This window comes from Ahaetulla prasina, chromosome 8, assembly GCF_028640845.1.
Source record: "Ahaetulla prasina isolate Xishuangbanna chromosome 8, ASM2864084v1, whole genome shotgun sequence".
Taxonomy (NCBI): Eukaryota; Metazoa; Chordata; class Lepidosauria; order Squamata; family Colubridae; genus Ahaetulla; species Ahaetulla prasina.
The window spans coordinates 57,874,650-57,897,712 of NC_080546.1; the positions used below are offsets into that span (position 1 = coordinate 57,874,650).

Below are 23,063 nucleotides of genomic sequence, written 5' to 3' on the forward strand. Positions count from 1 at the left end.
CAGTGGTGTCTCAAAAGGGGGAAAACAACGTCGCTTTCGTGATTTTGCTTCAGTTCCACCGATCGAAAGTGTCGAGGCGGATCTACAGACCACTTCCCCCGCGCCTCAAGATGCGATGCGTCATTTCCAGTAAAAACAGATGCGGCGGCCGTTGCTCTAGTAGCCGCCAGGAGATCGAAAGTGAGTCTGCGGGAGCGAGCGAGCGTGCGTGGACGAGGTGACGGCTCATGTTTGTGCGCATGGAACCGGAAGCCCGCCGGGAAGCTGGTTTGCTCCAACGGCTGGCAGAAGCTGCGTGACGCCGCGCTCCCTCGCTTCGAAGGCTCGCACCCGACTGGAAGCCGAGTCGTCGCGGCGGCGGTTGGGACCTCAGCTCGTACAGGTAATGTGGGTCTATATCCAGGCGAGAAGTGGCCCAGGGGGCTTTTTGTAACCGCTGAACTTGGTTCGGCTAAATCGTACCTGAGACCAGTCTTCAACTAAAGGTGGCACTGTCTGTTCCTTTTTCTTCACTCCCGTAGGAAATGAAAGAGCATTTGGAAACAGGTGCAAGATGCTGTTGGTGCCTCAGCGCTAGTATGAGTGTGTCAGTACTCTGGCAGGGTACATTTCCTAACCGTGAGATGATGTTGGCTTTTAAAGTAGTTTCCACATTACAGTTTTCACCTACGAAGCATGTATGTCGTTCAACTATGTGGACCGTGGCAATTGCAGCTTGGAATGTAAGAGGCATAAAGGATGGGAAGTAAAATGGGTGAAGTGAAAGAAAAACAGATGCATGTTTGGAAAGGGTGATTAAAAAGAAAAAATATATGAATCGGTGTATGAATATGTTCAAGGATAGAACATTGCAAGAATAGAAAGGAATGGCAATAGAGACAACAAAGTTGGTATAAGCGATGTAAAGTTAAAGTTTCCTTTTATTTCATGCTGCTAATTTGCTTTGCTTTTTTTTTTAGTTATAATGCCGTTTTATCAATTACTTCCAGTCATTTTATTTTTAAAAATTGCTTTTGGAGGCCATTTTTTAAAAGCAAAATGCTTCAAAAGTACTTGAAGGGGCACTCTAGCACAGGGGTGTCAAACTCAAGGCCCAGGGGCTGGATCTGACCTGTGGGGTGCTTAGATCTGGCCCACAGGACCACCCTGGAAATAGTGGACTGGCCCGCAGTGCCTTTGCCAGCAAAAACAGCTTGGGAGGGCGGCACATGACCCTCCCAAGCTCTGTTTTCACTGGCAGAAGGTTGCAGGATGCTTTCACAGTCGAAAATGGAGCTTCGGAGGGCTGCGGGCGGCCTCCCGAGTTCCGTTTTTGCTGGCAGAGGGTTGGCAGGAGGTTGTCGCAGCCAAAAATGGAGCTCGGGAACCTGTTTGCTAGCAGAGCACTCAGGCCACCACAGGCACACCATATGCATCGAGCTGGCCACGCCCACCCCAGCCATGCCATGCCCACCCTGGCACCACGCTGATGCATCCCTCAATGAAAACGAGTTTGACACCCCTGCTCTAGCAGAAGTTTTTGAAAGAATTCTAAGAGTGCAGACAGAAGACTATCCTTTTAATACTGTGTATCAAGATTACTTTGAGATCCATACACTTCTGTAATGATGCATTTTTGTGATTCCCATAAATAATTTAATCACCACAAATTTAAGACTGCATAGGTGATCTTTTTCTGGTGTTACTGATAATTTATAAAATCTGAACAGTTCTTCATTCTCTGAAAATTAAATACTGCAGTATAAAATATGCACAACATGGTATCGCTGAAATAAAGACTATATGTTATTTATTATTGTTAACCTTATAGTATTGATTGTGTAAATATAATTTGTATGTATGTATTTAGTAGAAGAATTGAACAAAAATAGACTATATGCATGCCAATACAGAAGGCTGTAAAAAATAGCATATAATGTATTGTTAGGTTTGCCATGTTTTTTACTGTTTTTGTCCTTGTTCTCTCCCCCCCCATTTTTAATAGTAAAAAGCTTAATAAAAACTATTTAAAAAAAATAAAATAAAATATGCACAACACAAATAATTTTTAAAATAACAATTCTGTATGAAAAATGTATGAGAAAACTGAAGAAAAATTCCTACCAGTATTGTTTTCTCATTATGATATCTAGCTGGCATAATAGGCACACAAAATATTTTTTGGGTTTTGTGCACTGCCTTTATTCTCTAAAATCATGCATTTAGGAATAAGAGACCTATGAACTTAAATAGATAGAAAAATGTTTGGTTAAGGTATTGGACTGGGTTCATGAACATCACTTGATGACTTTAGGCCAGCCATTCTGTCTCCAAAGTGTAAAGGACAGGGTTGTTTTTAGAAACAAGAAGTATTATAAATCTTTTGATGAGTTTCTGAATAACAAGCAAGATATAAATTTAGTTATTAAATGAAATATATTTCCCTTCTTTCCAATAGGAAGAACTTGCATGTTCTTGAATCATTTTTATGGCTTGATTTTAAAATTGTTTATGTACTCATATCTGTAGCTGCTTAGCTTATTATTTCTGGCAAGTATCCGATTTCACTTCCATTATTATGGGTGTTCAGAGAAAGTTCAGCTTATCATTCGAATATATGTCACTGGGGCTTCAAGTCTTAAATATAACCAGTAGTAACACCCTCTCAAACCAGTTAACTATTTTGCATATGATGATCTTCCAGATAGAATAAAAAAGACAAGGATTTGTTGTTCTTTCACACCTGCATAATCTTATATGTACTGTTGGAATCTTCAACTGGAAGAAAGATAAACTATGTTCATTTCAATATTGCTTCCCTTTCAATGTAGACTGTAAACTAATATGCTGACTATTTAATGATTATTTAATTTCAGTAGTATAGTTCACCAGTTTTGCAAGGTGTGGCTGCCACTAGCACCCATGAATGTGTTTAATCAAAGTAAAGCTGCATAGTAACTATGTGAGTATTAAATTAATATAAATTAAGTTATTAAATTAAAATTAAAATGCTGTTGATGCTACTGTGGAATTTGTTTCTTTTTAGATATGTAGTATAACCCAGCTACACTTTGCTTGTTAGTTATCTAAAATGTAAGATACCCATATTTATAATATTTTAGCTATTTGGTAAGGAATGGTGGAAATAAGGATGTCAACTTTATTGCAAGGTCTCAACTATCCACTTCTACCTAACTTATAAATGTTCTTCAAATAACTTGTATGCTAAGTTATGTACGTTTTTATTTTCTCCTGGTTTGAAATCTCTGAAATAATGAAATTTTTACAATAATGAAATAATGTGATTACCGTAATAGATTTTTTCAACTGTTATGTTGCCATAACAATTCTCTAAATGTGTATATATTGCACATTGGAATGGATCAGTGGTTTGAAGTTAGGAACTATACCAGCTTTTCCATCTGTACAAGACTCAGTAAAATAAGGAGGTTTCCTCATCACTTTTATAAACACACATTGTTAAAATGTGATGCCTAATTGCCTAACATACAAGGTGACTGAATTAGATTTCAAGGACAGCAATTTTTAATTGCACTCTTATTCCCTAGCAGAATTTTTTTAAGGCAGTTGGGTATTTCAGTTCTTAGTTTTAAAGCAAACAAAAAAATTTTTTTAAGTTTTAGTAAATATTTAAAAGGAAATGGTTCTAGTTATCTTAGAATAGTTAAGTTAATTAATCAAAATTTATGGTATCTTTTCAATTAAGATATTTAAATTAAGTTATTAAAGTAAGAACTTACAGCCTTACATATACTACTTTAGTTTTGTCAGTGCAATTTGATCATTCAGGCAATTCAGTATGAGTTTGCTAGGAAATCAATCCTGTTTATAAGTACCAAAGCTATGTATTTCATAATAACTGCATTGATTCACCCCTTCTGGACACAAATTATTTTTGCACACTGCCCTTCAGGGACATACATACATGGACATACACAACATATTTTTTATACTGCCAGCTTCCTGTATCTGTCCAAAGTTGTGTATATGGAAAAAAATGGACTAATGGATAAATGTTCAGATTTGCTTTTTTGGTACATAGTTGTGCATATATGTTTCCTTTGGAGCAATATGTAAAATAAAGAGTATTAGGTCTACATATTACTATTTTGATCTAATAGAAATGTAATGAGATTTTGGAATTGAGTTTTGTCTCTGGGCTCATAGCAAAATGTAACAATCTGCAAAAGAATATCAGAATAAACTGAGAAGAGATCTTTTCTATTTGTTTCCTGAAACTAAAGAAATCAACTTATATTCTCACTAAATATAGATGCAAAATGACGTTATGATTTATAATAGATCTGTAAAGTACAAATTTCAAATTTGCCAACATTTTTCCCTATTGCTTCAAAGTACTTGTAAATGTTACATCTATAGTGTAGACCAGGGGTGTCAAACTCAAGGCATAGAGGCCGGAACTGGCCCATAGGGTGCTTAGATTTGGCCAGCGGGGCCACCCTGGAAACTGTGAAGGAGTGGCCCATGATGCCTCTGCCAGTGAAAATGGAGCTCAGGCCCTTCAGCTCCATTTTTGCTGGCAGTGCACTCCAGCTACCACTGGCACCCTTCACATGAGTGATGTTGAGCTGGTCACGCCCACTCTGGCCATGCCCATCTGGCCCCCTGATTTAAAAACAACCCTGATGCAGCCCTCAAGGAAATCAAGTTTGACACCCCTGATGTAGACCTGTAGTATAGGCAGAAATGTGCTGTTCTGCAGCAGTATTCTCTTTATTTTAATGTATGGAGTCATAGCTGCAATGTATACTGTTTCAAATATAAAACAATTGTTTCATGTTTGAAATTTCCTTTTTGAACTATTTTGAAATGTTTCAAGCTTCAAAACATTTCCAAAACAATTAAAACATTTTAAATAAAACATAACATTTCATACTCTAAAAGGGCCATTTTCCATTCGAAATGTTTTCTATGACAATAGTGAAAACCTACTTCTTAGTTCACTTAGCACTTGAGATACGTGCAAAGTATATTATTTATTTATTTATTTATTTGATCATATTTATATACCGCCCTATCTCCCAAAGGACTCAGGGCGGTTTACAGGCACTTAAAAACACATAAATACAATATAAAAGCAATTAAAAAACTTATTCTAAAAGCCCAATAATTAAAAATATAGAAATAAAACCCAATTTAAAACCCATAAATTTAAAATCTAACTCAGTCCTGCGCAATTAAATAAGTATGTTTTAAGCCCGCGGCTGAAGGTCCGAAAGCTGACGAAGTCCGGGGGGTAGTTCGTTCCAGAGGGTGGGAGCCCCCACAGAGAAGGCCCTTCCCCTGGGTGTCGCCAGAGGACATTGTCTCGCTGACGGCACCCTGAGGAGTCCCTCTCTATGAGAGCGCACGGGTCGGTGAGAGGTATTCGGTAGCAGTAGGCGGTCCCGTAAATAACCCGGCCCTATGCCATGGAGCGCTTTAAAGGTGGTCACCAAAACCTTGAAGCGCACCCGGAAAGCCACAGGTAGCCAGTGCAGTCTGCGCAGGATGGGTGTTATGCGGGAGCCACGGGGGGCTCCATCTATCACCCGCGCAGCCGCATTCTGGACTAACTGTAGCCTCCGGATGCCCTTCAAGGGGAGCCCCATGTAGAGAGCATTGCAGTAATCCAGGCGAGACGTCACGAGTGCGTGAGTGACCGTGCATAGGGCATCCCGGTCCAGAAAGGGGCGCAACTGGCGTACCAGGCGAACCTGGTAGAACGCTCTCCTGGAGACGGCCATCAAATGATCTTCTAGAGACAGCCGTTCATCCAGGAGGACGCCCAAGTTGCGCACCCTCTCCATCGGGGCCAATGACTCGCCACCGATGGTCAGCCGCGGATTTAGCTGACTGTACCGGGATGCCGGCATCCACAGCCACTCTGTCTTGGAGGGATTGAGCTTGAGCCTGTTTCTCCCCATCCAGACCCGTACGGCCTCCAGACACCGGGACAGCACTTCGATAGCTTCGTTGGGGTGGTCCGGTGTAGAAAAGTACAGCTGGGTGTCATCCGCATACAGTTGGTACTTCACACCAAAACCACTGATGATCTCACCCAGCGGCTTCATGTAGATGTTAAACAGAAGGGGCGAGAGGATCGACCCCTGCGGCACCCCACAAGTGAGGCGCCTCGGGGCCGACCTCTGCCCCCCTGTCAACACCGACTGCGACCGGTCGGAGAGATAGGAGGAGAACCACCGATAAACGGTGCCTCCCACTCCCAATCCCTCCAACCGGCGCAGCAGGATACCATGGTCGATGGTATCGAAAGCCGCTGAGAGGTCTAATAGGACCAGGGCAGAGGAACAACCCCTATCCCTGGCCCTCCAGAGATCATCCACCAACGCGACCAAAGCCGTCTCCGTGCTGTAACCGGGCCGGAAACTGGACTGGAACGGGTCTAGATAGACAGTTTCATCCAGGTGCAAGGGAAACTGATATGCCACCATACTCTCTACAACCTTCGCCGCGAAGCGAAGGTTGGAGACCGGACGATAATTACCTAAAACAGCCGGGTCCAGGGAAGGCTTCTTAAGGAGGGGCCTCACCACCGCCTCTTTCAAGGCGGCCGGGAAGACACCCTCCACCAAAGAAGCGGTCGTAATCGCCTGGAGCCAGCCTCGTGTCACCTCCTGAGTGGCCAGCACCAGCCAGGAGGGACACGGGTCCAGTAAACACGTGGTGGCATTCAACCTACCCAACAACCTGTCCATGTCCTCGGGAGCCACAGGGTCAAACTCATCCCACACAATGTCACCAAGACCACCCTCGAGCGTCTCACCTGAGTCACCGCAATTTTGGTCCAACCCATCCCGAAGCTGAACGATTTTATCGTATAGATAACCGTTAAACTCCTCAGCACGTCCCTGCAGCGGGTCATCCCGCTCCCCCTGGTGAAGGAGGGAACGAGTCACCCGAAACAGGGCGGCTGGGCGGTTATCTGCCGACGCAATGAGGGAGGAGGCGTAGCAACGCCTCGCTTCCCTCAATGCCACTAGGTAAGTCCTAGTATAGGACTTCACTAGTGTCCGATCAGCCTCTGAACGGCTAGACCTCCAGGAACTCTCTAGGCGTCTTCTCCGGCGCTTCATCCCCCTCAGCTCCTCGGAGAACCAAGGAGCCGGTTGGGACCTGCGCCGGGTCAGAGGCCGCAGAGGCACGACACGATCTAAGGCCCCCGCCGCGGCCCGTTCCCAGGCCGCAACAAGTTCCTCAGACGTGCCGTGAGCCAGACCCTCAGGAAATGGCCCAAGCTCCGTCCGGAACCTCTCCGGGTCCATCAGGCGCCTGGGACGGAACCAACGCATCGGCTCCGTCTCCCTGCGGTGTTGGATGGCGGTCAGAAAGTCCAGGCGAAGGAGAGAGTGATCTGACCATGACAAAGGTTCAATGACTATTTCCTTTAAGTCCAGATCTCTCAACCACTGACCAGAGACAAAATTATCAATTAAGACATTTGTTTGTCATTTCATTACCATATATTACTCTACTCTTTCCTGAACAAAGATACACTCTGCACAAAAATATTAGATTTTATAGAATTCACAAATTGTGAAAAATGAAAAATATTGAAAGGCAAAGGCTTATTTTCTGTCCCATGAATGCATTGTATTTTTAGCTGTTGAAGTCAGATTCCTCATGCTGTTTCTCAATTATTTTGGTAATGACTGGACTGCTGATCTAACTTTATCTTCTGGTACTAGAAGTGCTTGTAAGTAAAGAATATCTTAGAAATTATCTTGGATGCTGACATTCATAGTGTTTCAGTTTCAAATTTCCTTTTATCTCCTTTGAGTTGATTACTATCTGTGTAATGGTTACTTTAGCATACCAATTCAAGGTTAAACCTTTTTCTGAATTCAGAGATTGTTTGAAAGATGTTCCTTGTTTTTCCATGTCTGTTTTCATGTTTAATTTCTTCATGGATGTTTTTGTAATTCTATTTCTTCTAATAGCCTATAAAACAATTTGCAAGTATTTCTGATATTTTCTTTGAAACCAGTTGCTATATAGTATGTTCAAGATGATATGAAACCGACTGGTTTTCTTTTTCTTCTTGAGCTTAACTTGAAGAAGGTTGCTCACAAGCAGTTTGTGATTGGCTCCACAATCAGCACCTGGCCATGTTTTTGATACTATAATTGAACTCCACCTCCTTTAGCAAAAATATAATCAATTTGATTTTTGTATGCCCCATCTATAAGCAATATAGAGATACTACTTTAGTTGTTTGAACATAATAGAAAATTGAGTCAGAAGAACTCAATGGGTGGAAACTGGTCAAAGAAAGAAGCAACTTAGAACTAAGGAGAAATTTCCTGACAGTTAGAACAATTAATAAGTGGAACGACTTGCCTTCAGAAGTTGTGAATGCTCCAACACTGGAAATTTTTAAGAAAATGTTGGATAACCATCTGACTGAGATGGTATAGGGTTTCCTGCCTGGGCAGGGGGTTGGACTAGAAGGCCTCCAAGGTCCCTTCCAACTCTGATGTTATGTTATGTTAAGAATAGATAAAAGTATGATGAAATGGACTAAAAATTTTGCCTATAATATAATATACAGAGGGACCAATGGGAAAATGTGGAAAAGGATTTAAATTTTTATTATGTTCTAGCTGTCAACGTTCTGACTAATGAACTCAACTAAAGCAAGCATGGCTGAGACGGTCCAGTCTCTTGATGCAAAACTTTATTGAGTACATCATATCTGCAAAGATGAGGGCAAAACCAAATCTAACCATTTCCTGCACAAACCCATATAATTATATCATATAGTTCAGGTCTTCACTCCCTCCCATTAGACTAGGTCACATTAGACTAGGTCACATGTCCTAGGTCCCATTAGACTAGGTCACATGTCCAATGGAGACTTCTGGTATTGTTATGAGAAAGGTTTTTGATTCTAGTAAACACCTGCCGAAACGACCTTGGTTCTCATGGCTGTCATCTTGATGTCTGGGGCTTAAAGTTCTATCTCTCCCTTCCCTCCCCCTCATAGTTCATTGGCAAGATGAAAAATGATAATAGTTGCAATAGCAAAAGTGCCTTGTGAAACTTGACACTACCACTATCATTGGTATTTGTATCCAGAGAAATTGTCTAGAATGCATAAAGGTACTTAGAATCTTTGCTGGAAGTGTGAACAACATGTGAACAACTTTTTTATGATTTTGATGGACATGTAAAAAAAAAAGCCAAAACATTTTGAATACAAATGCATGCATTAATTCAGAAGATTTTAAAGGTAAAAGTACAACTCAAACTATATACTTTTCTTTTGGACAAGCAACTAGAATGGACAAGCAACTAGAAAATAAGTCATGGTACATGGGAGATGGGCAGTAAGACTAATATATATTCTACAGTGGAATTGTTTGACATTATCCATAGAAAAACAATATTTTTATGGTTGAGTGGATAACCCTTATAAACATTTTTCAGAAAACAGAAAAAATGCACTTATGATTTTTGGTGTTGATGAATAGAAAAAACTGCAGAAAGTAAGATGTTTTTTTAATCATAGAGTAACAGAATTTTGTAATTGTATTTATATTTGCTACAAAAGAAATTATAAGGTTATTTCTACTTTTTTATTCTTTCTGTACTTTTTCTTTTTTCTTTACGATTCTTTTTTGTTCATTTGCATTAGTTTTTATGTGTTTTGTAAAACTTTTAATTTTTTTTTTAGTCAGTTATTGGAGTGCAGAAATTTATAAGTTTCCTGCTCCATTTCAGTTTCCTAAGCCATACAGTGCAACTACATTTTAGTCTTTCGTATTTCCAATTTTGACATTCCAGTCTTCAATCACAAGCATGTTCTGTCATTTTCAAATTGGACTTGATCATAAAACCCATCAACCTCCTCCTCTTCTGCATCAATGTTTGCAATGTTTGAATGTTTAATCAGTATTATTTGGTTATTGATTATATTATAGTCAAGTATTGTTCTTGCTATGCCATTATAAAAGCAACACCTTTTCCCCCCATGTCCTGAGTAATATGATATTCAGTATGATATTCTGAATGAAAATGTCCCATCCCAGGCCATCTCAATTCACTGATTGTTGTAATGGTAATTTGTAGTCATTTCATGTCATCTTTTATTGTGCTGAGCTTTTGTGTGTACATGCTTCTTATGTTCTATGTTCCTTTTGGAATTCTATCTTTGCAGCTTTGGATTTTCCTGATGGCAACATCAGCTATTAGAAATCCCAAAGGCTTAAATCTAGCCATGTCATAAACACCATTAGTACTCAGCTTTTCCTCAGTAGTAAATTGAATGCTGTCTGACCTGAAGGACCCATCATCTGGCACTATATCATCAATCATTTTGTATTTTTTAGTCATATGGTTTTCTTTGTAAAAAATATGAGTTGTTTAACATTGCATTCTTTCATGCAATATGAATTGAAGTCTTTATGATTGTGATAAAAGTAGTCATCTGCCTCTGACACCTTCCTGTATTTCTGCTGCCCACCCAGTACAAGCCTGTTTGCTTTAGCTGGGCATCTGAGATGACCTTAACACTCTGAATATCCCTGCTAGGAATATATACTCTTGGCATATACTCTTATACTATTGTAGATCCCATAATATAATATTTTTATACTTAAACAAGAAACTGCCTATGACTTACTTTTAAAAAAATTAAAAGAAAAAATAACATGAAATTGTTTGATAATTTTTTACATTTAATATGTTGGTAATGTATTTATTAATGAAATCCATGTGAGTGCTCACCTCACAGAAAGTGACTATATAGATGCAGATTTATAGATTTATAATTGTTTCTGAAATAAGGCTTATAAAGTTATGTCAGGACTAAACAAGATGTATTGAAGAAAAAAGGTAGGTAAAATAACTTCAGTAATTTCATTTGGCCCAATACAAAGATTTTGATAGAAATATAAAAAAGCAGCAACAAAGCAATAACATAATATTATCAAAGATAAAATTCAAGATCAGTGTCCACAACCTTAATCAGGGATGATGGTTCATTGGAATAAAACTAAACATCAGACATTGAGATCTATCTGTTCTTCTTGGAGGAATACTTTTCTACACAATAAGGGCTCATACCCTATTTACCTGCCACTTTTAGCAGGTCTTTTGTAGATGTTCAAAAAAAATGGACTCTGTCAAGGTTTTGCCTGATATATCCTAGCGCTGTGCTATGTAGGTCTTTAACAGTAATGACCAGTATTGGGCTCAGAAACCTACCGGTAGCCAGTATAATGATTTTAACATAGCTGTAATTCTATCCAGGTGAAATTACTCTTCCCAAAGTCTTGCTACTCTTGATTTCTAAATAGTTTAAAACAAAAGCCCCACATAGAGCTAATCCATTTGGGTGGAGAATAGGGCATGGGACATCAGGACATCCATGTCTAGATGGGCAAAAACAACAACGAGAGCTGATAGTCAAAGATCCACAAATCACAGATGCCCACCTTTGTACTGAATAACTACTGGGACTGCTATTATTGAAGTCCCCAAACATTTACTAATAATTAACAATACTATCGATAGAAATTTATCTGTTTTTGTTTTGCCTCATCCAGATTCTCATAGACACTGTCTAGTTTCATAGGATCTTTTTACTTGGAAGCTCATATTCTTTATGAACTTATATCCCAAAGATTTCTCTAAATTTTTTTATAGCTGTATCTGTACTGGAAGAAAACTGGCAACATTTCCTCCTAGTTCATGGATAGAAGAATTATTTTATTGAGGAAATCGATGGAATCCAAAATGCACTTCTAGTGGATTTTGATGACGGCTTATGAATCACTTCAAGTTGTTTAGGAAACAATGAATCATGTTTTTAAACATTAGTTTACATTTAATTAATACTATAAACTGTTTTGTTTTTCTTTATCTTTAATGATATTTGCAGTTGACCATGGCTATAGACAAAATATTAAATTTCTTAACCTCATATTTCTCTAGCTTTATAATACACAAATCCTGTCTATTAATATACATTTAATAGAATTCAGTATAATTAAATGTATATCTGCAAACTATTTTACAGTTATAATTAAAAAATCCTGTTGTTCTTTTTAATGAAGTAATTTGTATGTTTCTTTCCCTTTTGTTTACAACCTACAGGCTTGCAGATGGGTCAAGGGTTGTGGAGAGTGGCAAGGAACCAGCAGTTACAACAACAGGAATACGGAGGACAAAGCTGTCTTTCCAGGGAGAATGGTAGAAGGATGACTGTTAATAATGTTTCAAATACTAATCATCGGAAACATGCCCAAGGAGGAATTGACATTTACCACCTGTTGAAAACTCGGAAGTCAAAAGAACAAGAAGGATTCATCAACCTAGAAATGTTACCTCCTGAACTTAGTTTTACCATTTTGTCATACCTGAATGCAACGGACCTCTGTCTGGCTTCATGCGTGTGGCAGGATCTTGCTAACGATGAGCTTCTGTGGCAGGGGTAAGGTAACAGGGCAGAAAAGGCAATTAAAATAAAATTTTATTGTGTGTACTTTTTAAGAAAAAATAATATCAGGTGAAAAATTACTATATATAGTCATGTGAAAAAGAAAGGACACTCTCTTTGACTTCTATGGTGTAATGATGACTAATGACTGTTATGTCTTGTGTTGTTGCTTATCTTAAGGTAGTATTTACCACATTTAAGAACTGCTAAGGACCAGATTATTTTTACTACGCCCTGATATATAAAACTATAGAACTCAAAGAGACTGTACTTTCCTTTTCACATGATTGTAGTTCATTAATTATGCCAATATTTTGGCTTTGAAAATGTCAAAATGTAATGAAAAAGACTAAAAATTATGGGATTTGGTAACCATTAATAAAATATGAATTTGAATCATAAAGAAAATTATCTTATTATTTAGGGGCTTTCCAAATACAATTTCTTGCAGATCTTTTCCACTACTAAAAGTTTTGTTTAAAATAACATATGTAGTAGTTTGTGAATGACAAAAAGATATGTGTTCAAGGCCTTAATCCTTTCATCAGTATCCAATTGTGGCTTTTTTCAAAACAGTTCAGTATAATAGTAACAAGTACCATTCAATTACTCAACAAAACATAGGGAATAATCTTACTGACTTTTAAGTAGTAAAAATATTGTATAAATCAGCATTTCAGGAAAAAAAATGAAGAAAATGCTAATTCTAGTTAGAATGATCTGTGACTTTGAAATTTTTGTTTTTGTTTGATATTAATAGTCAGAAACAGTAATTTCTCTAAATTCTTATTTTTCAATTTGACTATAAATTAGGTTTCTTTGCATTGCTCAGTGTAAGATGTTTTAAAAAGCACTTTTTAAATCTATATACCATGATGTAGGAACTTCTTATAATATACTTTTATTCTATTGAATATATTGTACAGGTATATAATGTACTTTGCATTTATTTATTTTATCCCACTTTTATTGTTTTTATAAATAACTTCAGGTGGAAAACATATTTACTAACCCTTCTTCACCGCAACAACCCTGTCAGATGGGTTGGGCTAAAAAAGAGCAGCCAAATGCCACCCAGCCAGCTTCTATGCCTAAGGCAAGACTAGAGTTTACATTCTCCTGGTTTCTAGGCAAACACCTTAGTTTAATCAGATGTTAAATTTAGTTTTTCCTAATCAGAATTTGCTGAAAATGAAACATGTTATAATAATTTTGAAAACAATATAAAAATAACAAACTTTGGACAAATTATCAATCTGTAAAAACCCATGTTTGAATGAAAAGCACGGATCCAGATAAAAATATATATCTTGTAAAGTGCCTCTTAAGTTCAGTTGGGTTAGTGCCAAGAAGCTCTTACTGGTAGTTATTAAAAACAGCAAATATATAGAATTCAATGCCTAATATAATAAATAAATCAAAATTATTCATAGTCTATAATATATTCCTGCACATATCCACTATATGTGATACAATAATTTATTGACTTAATTGATTGTTATTACTAGGTAAATGTATGTTGTACCCTAAAACATTATATTCCATATCTTTGTACTAATTTGGTTAGAGTAAATGGTTCTTTTATTTGTAACCCTGTATTTCCCTCTTGAACAACACTTACTCAGAAACACACACTGGATCACATTCTTTCTCTGTGCACTGATTGATTTTCTGAAATAAAAGCTTCTTTCTAATGCCTGGTAGGTTTATTATTTTTACAAATCAGATTAGGGTGAACTGATCTTTAGATTTACTTACTTAGGTAATCTGAAATGTTAATGCAATTGTTATATAAATATAAGCATTAGGTAGCACCATTCATTTGACTTTATCCAGCACAGACTTTCCCAATGCTTATCTTCATATTTAGATGTCTGTATGTGAATTTAGGGTTATTGCATATTTGTGAGGCTTTTTTGGCCAATACTGCATTTCTTACTCACTGTCCAAAATTTAGAACAATTTTGGAGGATTATAACAGCATTGTGCTAATCTGAATTTCAACTTTTATTATTCTGATTAGGGAAACTCCTCTAAGGAAGTAAGACAGGAATAATAAAACCCTCTTAATTTTTTTTCTTATCTTTTTTATGTTTTATATCTTCTGAGATATGTCTAAACTGCTTTGTTTCATTTTTAGTCAAGCAGCAAAATGTGATAGCTATATTGCTATAGTATTTATGAGATGGGGATATGGGAGATATATAATAGTAATTACATATTGCTAGTATACTATGTGATAGTCACATTTCATTTACAAAATGTATATAACTTACCTTTTCTGACAACGGCACTAATAACATTAAAACAGTGAAACAATGTAAAAAACCGATGGTGGTGGTAATGATGCTAATGATACATGAATGTATCCGTACTACAGAAGCATTATATGAGGGAGAGTTTCCCATAACATTTGTATTACAGGTTTTCCTACAGTAGCATCTTATCTTTTTGATATCTCTATGAAGCTTCTGTATAGGAAGGCCAGGGACAGTATTATAAGGAAATCTGATTGAAGTGTTCTGTATCTGTATTTCTATTGCATCAGAATCAGATGAGGCTGTTTGTGCCTCGGTGCTTTACATTCTACCTGAATGTTCTACTAATCTAAATGAGAATAAATTAATTAAAATTGAAAGTAGATAGGTTTCAAATTTAGATAATTTGTACTTTTTTTGGCGACCTTGTGATCGACAAGCTGTCTGAGCCACCGCGTCTGGTTCGAATCCCAAGTGCCGCGTAACAGGGTGAGCTGTTATTTGTCCCAGCTTCTGCCAACCTAGCAGTTCGAAAGCATGTAAAAAATGCAAGTACAAAAATAGGAACCACCTTTGGTGGGAAGGTAACAGCGTTCCATGCGCCTTTGGCGTTCAGTCATGCTGGCCACATGACCATGGAGATGTCTTCAGACAGGGCTGGATCTTCAGCTTTGAAACAGAGATGAGCACCCTCCCCCTAGAGTCGGAAACGACTAGCACATACGTGTGAGGGAAACCTTTACCTTTTACCTTTATTTTTTTGCTGTGGTTGACCCGCTAATGCATTCTCTTAATAGTACTTAAGAAGCCTAACTAAGAATGTGTCTCCACCCACAACTGTTGACATTGGCTTTCTCTGAAAGGCACAAGAAAGGGTAGTATCTTGCCCAGTTTATACAGTGTCCAGAAAATCTCTTCTCAAAAACATGCAAAAATGGAGTGCTTGGTAATTAAGGTGAAACATCATCCTGAATGATAGGCATGAGTTCCCTGAGATTTATTTCTTCCATGGCTTTACACTGGTAGAAAGGAGATCAATAAGGAAATAGCTCCTATGGACTCTATTTTTAGAATCACATACTCTTGATTATTAAGATTTGTAAAACCTTTGGAAGGAAGCATAGTCCTAGCTCTCTGTGGAATCAATGTTTGACTTAGGGAAGGCCGATTTCACAAAACAGGCAAATAAAGTGGTACCTCAGTACTCATCTTAATTGGTTACTGGAGGTGCGATGAGTACCAAAAACAATGGGTACCAAACATTTTTTTCCCAAAAGGAATGACGTAATGAGTCACAAGGCAGCTGACACAAACAAGTTCTAGCTTATGTGTCAAATACTAAACAAACGAGTACCTGGACAAAATTTTCACATCAAAATGCTTTGGGTACCAAATTCAATGAGTTTCAAAACAGTTGAGTACCAAGATACCTCTGTCTCCACCCTCCCCCTTTCCAGATCCAAGTACCAAAATTTGCACTGACTAGAGCTCTACATATTATACTAACTATGACGAAGCTTGTGGTTTTATTTCTGCTTCTGTTCCCACTTTGTGCTGTGTGGTCAGGCTTTACAACAGGGTTCTGCATTAAATCACAACTCTGGGCACTTAACCCCATATTAAGCTCTTTGCCTGACTTGGCAGAAGACTCTTAGACACAACTCAGCTACTTTATAAAACTTATGGCAGACAAGCCTGAAGATAACAGTGGTTGATTTTTCCATTATCCCATCTGTGTTTCTGTATATCTGTCCATCCATCCCACACAGTTTAAACTCTAGTCCTTTGTAATTTAGGGAATACTTGAAGACCCCGATAATAAAAAGAAATACCTTATGGAATATGTTAGTAATGAGATGAGATTGGCATATATAATGTAACTGTTACAACTTTCTTATTCAATCAGGCATTTTATTTTGCAATGCATTTCTTAATTCTTGCATATTGAGCTGTTGGGTTGTTGTTTTTTCTATAATTGTAAATCTGAAAAAGATATTTGAAAACAGTTTTATACTTGTAGAAATATAAGGTGTTGAAATTATCTTGGTTTGTGTAAATCTTAATATTTCTGCGCAGTAGCATTCCTCTCTTTCTGTGTCATACAATCTACTGTAGAGATTTCCTTTTTTGGCTCATGGAGGAGTCATTATATATAATCCCATTGCTTGTCAGGGAAAAGAGAACTCAAACACATTCCTCAGATTACTACCTTAGAAAAGTACTATTAAAATCTATTGGTTATATTGTTTGAGAAATTTACATACTTCATTTTACAATGTTTTGTAAGGCAATTAATTACTTGATAGTACTGTGTTTCCCTGAAAACAAGACCCTGTCTTATATTTTTTTGAACCCTGAAATAAGTGCTTGCCTTATTGCCAATAAGCCTAATAGGGCTTATTATCAGGGGATATCTTATTTTGGGGAAAACAGGGTAATATTCAGGAAATGGATTGCATCCTAAAATCTTACATTACATTTTTATAGCTAACAGGCTTTTTTTTACATTGTAGACTGTGCAAATCCACTTGGGGTCACTGTTCCATATACAATAAGAATCCACCTCTTGGATTTTCTTTTAGAAAACTGTATATGCAACTAGATGAAGGCAGCCTCACTTTTAATGCCAATCCTGAAGAGGTAAGTAGAATTCATATATCATTAATACTATTAGCTATAGTTATGATGCTGTTATTTATTTTTCAACTGTTTTACAAACCCGAAATTATCCCAGAAGCGATAACCTAAGCAAAATACGTCTCTTGAAAAACAAAATGGCTTTTTAAATAAATTTTGTTAAAACAAAAAAACTTTTTAAATAAATTTTGTTAAAATCCAAACAAATATTTATAACCGAAATTTAGTGGGTTTATACCATGTGTGCATAATGTATATATCTATTTTTCTGCCATAAATTAGTAACAGAATTTAAAACAGAATAGTTAGTTTATGCCAGTGATGGCGAACCTTTTTGGCGCCAAGTGCCCAAACCAGAATGTGCGTGCATGTGTGGCACACGCGTGTGCCGAGTACGGAAACCCGAAGACCAGCTGGCATGCTGCATGCCTATTTTTTGGCCATTTTCTGACCATTTTCAGGGCTGTTTTCAGGCCATTTTTGGCCCAAAAAATGGCCTGAAAACAGCCCAAAAAATGGCTGGAATACGGCCTGAGAACAGCTTGAAAAACAGCCTGGTTTTTGGCTGTTTTCAGACCATTTTCTGGTGATCTGGTGCCCACGAAGACCAGCTGGCTGATGTGCATGTGCACGATGGAAACCAGAAGAGCAGCTGGCGACAGCACATGTGCCCACAGAGAGGGCTCTGCATGCCACCTCTGGCACGCGTGCCACAGGTTTGCCATCACAGGTTTATGCTTTATGCTGAAAAAAGCATAGCTCCATATCACTGTTAAGAGTAATAAAGAGCAACATTGATGCTTATATCTTTGAAATATAGGAGAAATATAAATAAAATATAAAATATTTACATAAATATATCCAAATATAAAATGTGTGTGTGTGTGTGTAATTAAAATATCCCATGTATTTTGTTTATTATATTGACTAATTTTTTAATCTTGTATCATGCATTTTTCATGTAATTCTCTCTCCCTCCCCCTCCCCCTCCCTCCCTCCCCCTCCCTACCCATGTGTGTGTGTATTTGTATTCTAGAATTTGTTTAAGAAATTGTAAAATCTAAAATGCTAATTTACTTCACTGAATGTTTCGTGATCAGTATGGAAGATTACGTCTTTCCCCAGGGACAGATTGTCATCTTTATGTTTGTGCCAATTGAGACCTTGAATTAATTAAAGTTATTTTGTGACAGATCGTTATTGAAGACCTGCAGTGCATGAAATAGAGTGAGAATTTGTGGGTGGTTATGTTGCTAGAAAAAGAGCCCCAAAAGAAAGAGAAAATGAAACAAAACTTCAAAGTCACACACACACACACACACACACACACACATATAATTTTCATATGGAACATAGCCAATAGGTTGTAAATCATTTGAAATGTGAATCCCTTACTCTAGCTCAGGGACAGGAGTCATACAGAACAATCTTAATCTCTTAAATGATTACTTGGATAATACAGAACTCTTATCAACATCACACAGTTATAATTACCTTAAATGTTAAGAGGGAAAGAAACTTTGCTGTAACAGTACCAGTTACTCTTTGAATTGAAGATATATTCCAGTATATGAATATAAGATCTGCTCTTTTAAGGCTCAACAGATTGTAGAGATTCTAAAATACATAAGGTACATATAAAATATAAAATACAGTAATCCAATAATTACAAAAATTAAAAACAATAGGAAAAAAATGAAAAATTATTTGTATGGTATTTTTCAAAACAAACATTTTTTTAAAAAAATCTAATTTTTATCTGAAAAATTACATAGCCATGCTTTTTAATAGAAGTATAAAGTTCATAAAAATTTAAAGTTTTTTTGTTAATTGAAATAAATTAACAAAAAACCGAATGTTTATAGAAAGTAAATATTTCTATAATAAGGAAATGATAAAAGAACTAGAAAAATAATATTGTATGACACGTTCTAATGTGTGATTTCTGTGCACATAGGTTTTACATTGGGAATAACAGAATTTGAACATATGCATGTAAAATCATCCATTTATTAGAGAATGACTTTACACAACAAAACATTAAAATGGCTATCTTAAATTATATTGAAAAGATATATTTTGGCAATTTCTTTTCCAGAAGGCCAAATTAGGAAATTATATATGGATCCATAGGCATCATAAATATACAACATTGTGTCACAATTTAAAAGACTAGAATTATTTGTGGAAAGAGTCTTTTCCACTGCTACTTATTATATATAAATCTTAACTATAACTATACTAACACGTTTTATTTACATGTGAATTAGTTTCAGCATGTTGAAATGTACCTCATAAGATAGAATTACCCTGTAATTGTTAAGATGTGTTCCATATGAAATACTCTGGGTGTTTAAAAATCTAATGTTCCATATAAAATCTTTCTTTCTCCCAGGGAGTTAACTACTTTATGTCCAAGGGAATATTGGATGATTCACCAAAGGAAATAGCTAAATTTATCTTCTGTACAAGAACTTTAAATTGGAAGAAACTGAGAATATATCTTGATGAAAGGTAACTTGATTATAAAATGACAAACATCACATTCCCTTCTATTTATGGGGATTTCTCATTAAAACATTATGAAATAATGGGATACCATTACTTATTTCTGTATTACTTCATCAGCACCTCTTCTAGCATTCATTAATCAAGAATTATCATACTCTCTGCATTGTGGATAAAATCTATAGTCTGTTGAATCCCAAAGGAAGTGAAATGGGAGACCCCTGATTTTAGAATTAGACTATAGTACTGCTGTGCTGTTCATATGCTCATTGTATTAAATTGATGACTGATTATGCACAATTTGTCTAGTTGAATAGTTTCTTTCATATATAACAATGAAAGCAAATATTTTGAGAAGCAAAGCCAGAGAAAACTGAATATTTTGCAATGTATCTAAAATATGTGTACATAAGCAGCTTAAAGTATTTTTCTCTTTTAAATTAGGCGAGATGTTTTAGATGATCTTGTGACATTACACAACTTCAGAAATCAGTTCTTGCCAAATGCACTGAGAGAATTTTTCAAACACATTCATGCCCCTGAGGAACGTGGTGAATATCTTGAAACTCTCATTACAAAGTTTTCACACCGATTTTGTGCTTGTAACCCTGACCTGATGAGAGAGCTTGGCCTTAGCCCAGGTAAGAAGGAGGAGCATGTATCTATTTTAATTGATTGGTTGACATACCATGTGGTATTTTAAAATTTAAAAGCTAACAAGTTTAGTATATGTGATATTCATCTTTAAATCTGATCTTGTTTAATAGCACTGAATTGAGCAAAAGCCTTAGGCATCTACATCGTACATTCTTGTAAAGCTTGAAAGAATTATTAATTGACTTGTGTGTCGTATAGATATTTATTAAAAACCAGAGAAAATTGATTCAGTGGCCATATTGCTACAAAAAAGGGAAGATAGATAGACAGACAGACAGTATTTTAATATAATATACATGACATTCCCAAGGAAATATAGCTAAAATTTATATACAGTTTAATCTTATCTTGTAATGCAGTTCTTTTGCTCTTATACAGTGTTCTTTTTTTTTAATTTTACAAATAAAGAACATGGATGCCTAGAGTCTTGTTCTAAAGAATTTAAATCCTTTTAGTCTAAAATGTTGTGCAGGTTTCTTAAATTGTAAGCAGGCTTCACAAAATATTTTCTTGTTCTTTTTTATGCTTAGATGCTGTTTATGTATTATGTTACTCTTTGATCCTGCTTTCCATTGATCTTACTAGCCCTCATGTGAAGAATAAAATGTCAAAGAGAGAATTTATTCGAAACACGCGTCGTGCTGCTCAGAACATTAGTGAAGATTTTGTTGGGCACCTATATGACAATATCTACCTTATAGGCCACGTGGCTGCCTAAAAAGCCCAGTTTGTTAAGACTTACCATCTGTTGTTAGAAGAAGTCAGCAAATGAAGGAATGTTATCTGTTGTAGATACTGTATGGGAGTTAAATTAGTGCTGGTTATTCTAACACTTTCTGCAATCAAAATGTACACAAGCAACTTTTTTAGCAATTTACTATGGAAGCTGAAGAATTTTTTGCAATTTTTTTTAAACTTTGCTTACAGTTTGCACAGAACTTTGCAATTAGTCTGACATATTACCATTTCTGAATGTTAAACTGACATTATAGTTTTAAACTGACAAGTTGGTGGACTTGTGCAGTTGATTTGCTTGAACACTTTAACCAGTTCATTTTTTAAAAAAAATATGTGATATGTACATACTGTATTTGACTAAAGAGATTTATAACCATAATTATTTTATTGTAAAATATTTTAAATAAAGTTTTTTTTTCCTTTTTTTTTCCTACTAGAAGATATATTGGATAATTTATTTCTTCACATAGTGAGACTGTGCATGTTCTTTAAAAGTTTACTTCACAGATGCATAACCAGTTATAAACTATATAATACTCTATGGGTTTGGACACCTATGGTTCTTTGATGATGTTGAACTATGATTCCCACAGTCTTCACCATTGGTCAAGTGGGGCTGTCAGGCATTATAGTACAACAGCACTTAGAGAGTTACAGGTTCCCCACCCCGATTCATAACCACCAAACTGGAAGACAGGGTATCAGTCTATCCTTGTGCCTCAATATCTAGTGCCTAAAAATATTTTAAAAACAAGGTTGGATGCTTTTATTATTGTTGCTGTCTAGGTATGCTTTCTAACAATCAAGGTTTTGCAAGAAGATTTATTTACTTGCATTAGTCATACTCATTTTGTCATATCTAGAGCGGAAAACATTCTTCATGAATTAGATTAAGAGACTGGGATCCAAAGGATCTATCTGCACAAGCCTTCCCACCTCCTTCAGCCCTTTCTTCCTGCTCCCATGATATCCCCAGTGTGCACTGTTTTCCTTTTTTTTTTCCCTCTCACTAGAATTTTCTCCTGCCAATCCTGTAATTTTTTGTCTAATAGGCAGTGAAACTTGGCTATGCTCTAATTCAGCACTTGCAATACAAGAAGTGACCTGAGCAGACATGGCTAAAGCAGAGCCTTTTGAATGAATAGTGGGAGAAATGTAGCACTGACCCCAACATTGTTCTCACTATCAGGTATATTTGGGTCTGTTTCTATATACCCACAGGAGTGGTAATTTATAAGACCATGGAATGCCTTCTGATATTTTTTCTATATAAATGAAGTAAATATTGTCCTTGTTTAAATTTGCTGAATTGGTATATGATTGGATTAAGGCACCTTTTATTTGAGGGAGGAAGTGTCATTTAAAAACTGGTAGGAGTAAAGTAATTGTGGACTATAGACTTTCTGCGTTGGCTTCAGCTATCTGTCAAAAAATCTTGCAGTCCAGATGCAAAAAGATGTATAATATAGCCAGTGTCCAAAGTCAAACAGAGTAAAGCTAGTGGTTGGGCACCAGGATTTCTCTGTCTCTTCTGCACCTCCTCTCATAATATCAGGGGACTAAGTAAAATTTTCTGTAACTGTGAATCAAAGTTGAAGCGCACAATTGAATTCCAGCCATAGTTCCTAAGTCCAAATCTTACATACATATATATATATATATATATATATATATATATATATATATATATATATATATATATATATATATATATATATATATATATATATATATATATATAGTCTTTGGTTATTCGGGTTTTCTCCCGTAAAATTGGAAGTGTCTTGGCGGCGTTTTGAAGT

The 23,063-nt window shown here is 36.5% G+C and overlaps 1 protein-coding gene across 5 annotated transcripts; it reads left to right on the plus strand.

The window, feature by feature from the left end:
• The first annotated feature begins 140 nt into the window (after nt 1-140).
• On the plus strand, nt 141-22,930 carry FBXO8 (F-box protein 8). 5 transcript variants are annotated; one of them, XM_058192468.1, is made up of 9 exons: nt 150-382; nt 522-722; nt 2,856-2,941; nt 12,121-12,457; nt 13,455-13,559; nt 17,235-17,361; nt 19,754-19,872; nt 20,311-20,507; nt 21,054-22,930. In XM_058192468.1, the coding sequence occupies exons 4-9, from the start codon at nt 12,129-12,131 to the stop codon at nt 21,239-21,241; spliced, it is 1,065 nt and encodes a 354-aa protein (XP_058048451.1). In that variant the 5' UTR covers nt 150-382; nt 522-722; nt 2,856-2,941; nt 12,121-12,128; the 3' UTR covers nt 21,242-22,930. The 5 variants fall into 5 exon arrangements, with proteins under 5 accessions (XP_058048453.1, XP_058048449.1, XP_058048451.1 ...); XM_058192470.1 differs by lacking the exon at nt 2,856-2,941 and having other exon boundaries at nt 141-382; nt 21,109-21,246; XM_058192466.1 differs by lacking the exon at nt 2,856-2,941 and having other exon boundaries at nt 149-382.
• The last annotated feature ends 133 nt before the right edge of the window (nt 22,931-23,063 follow it).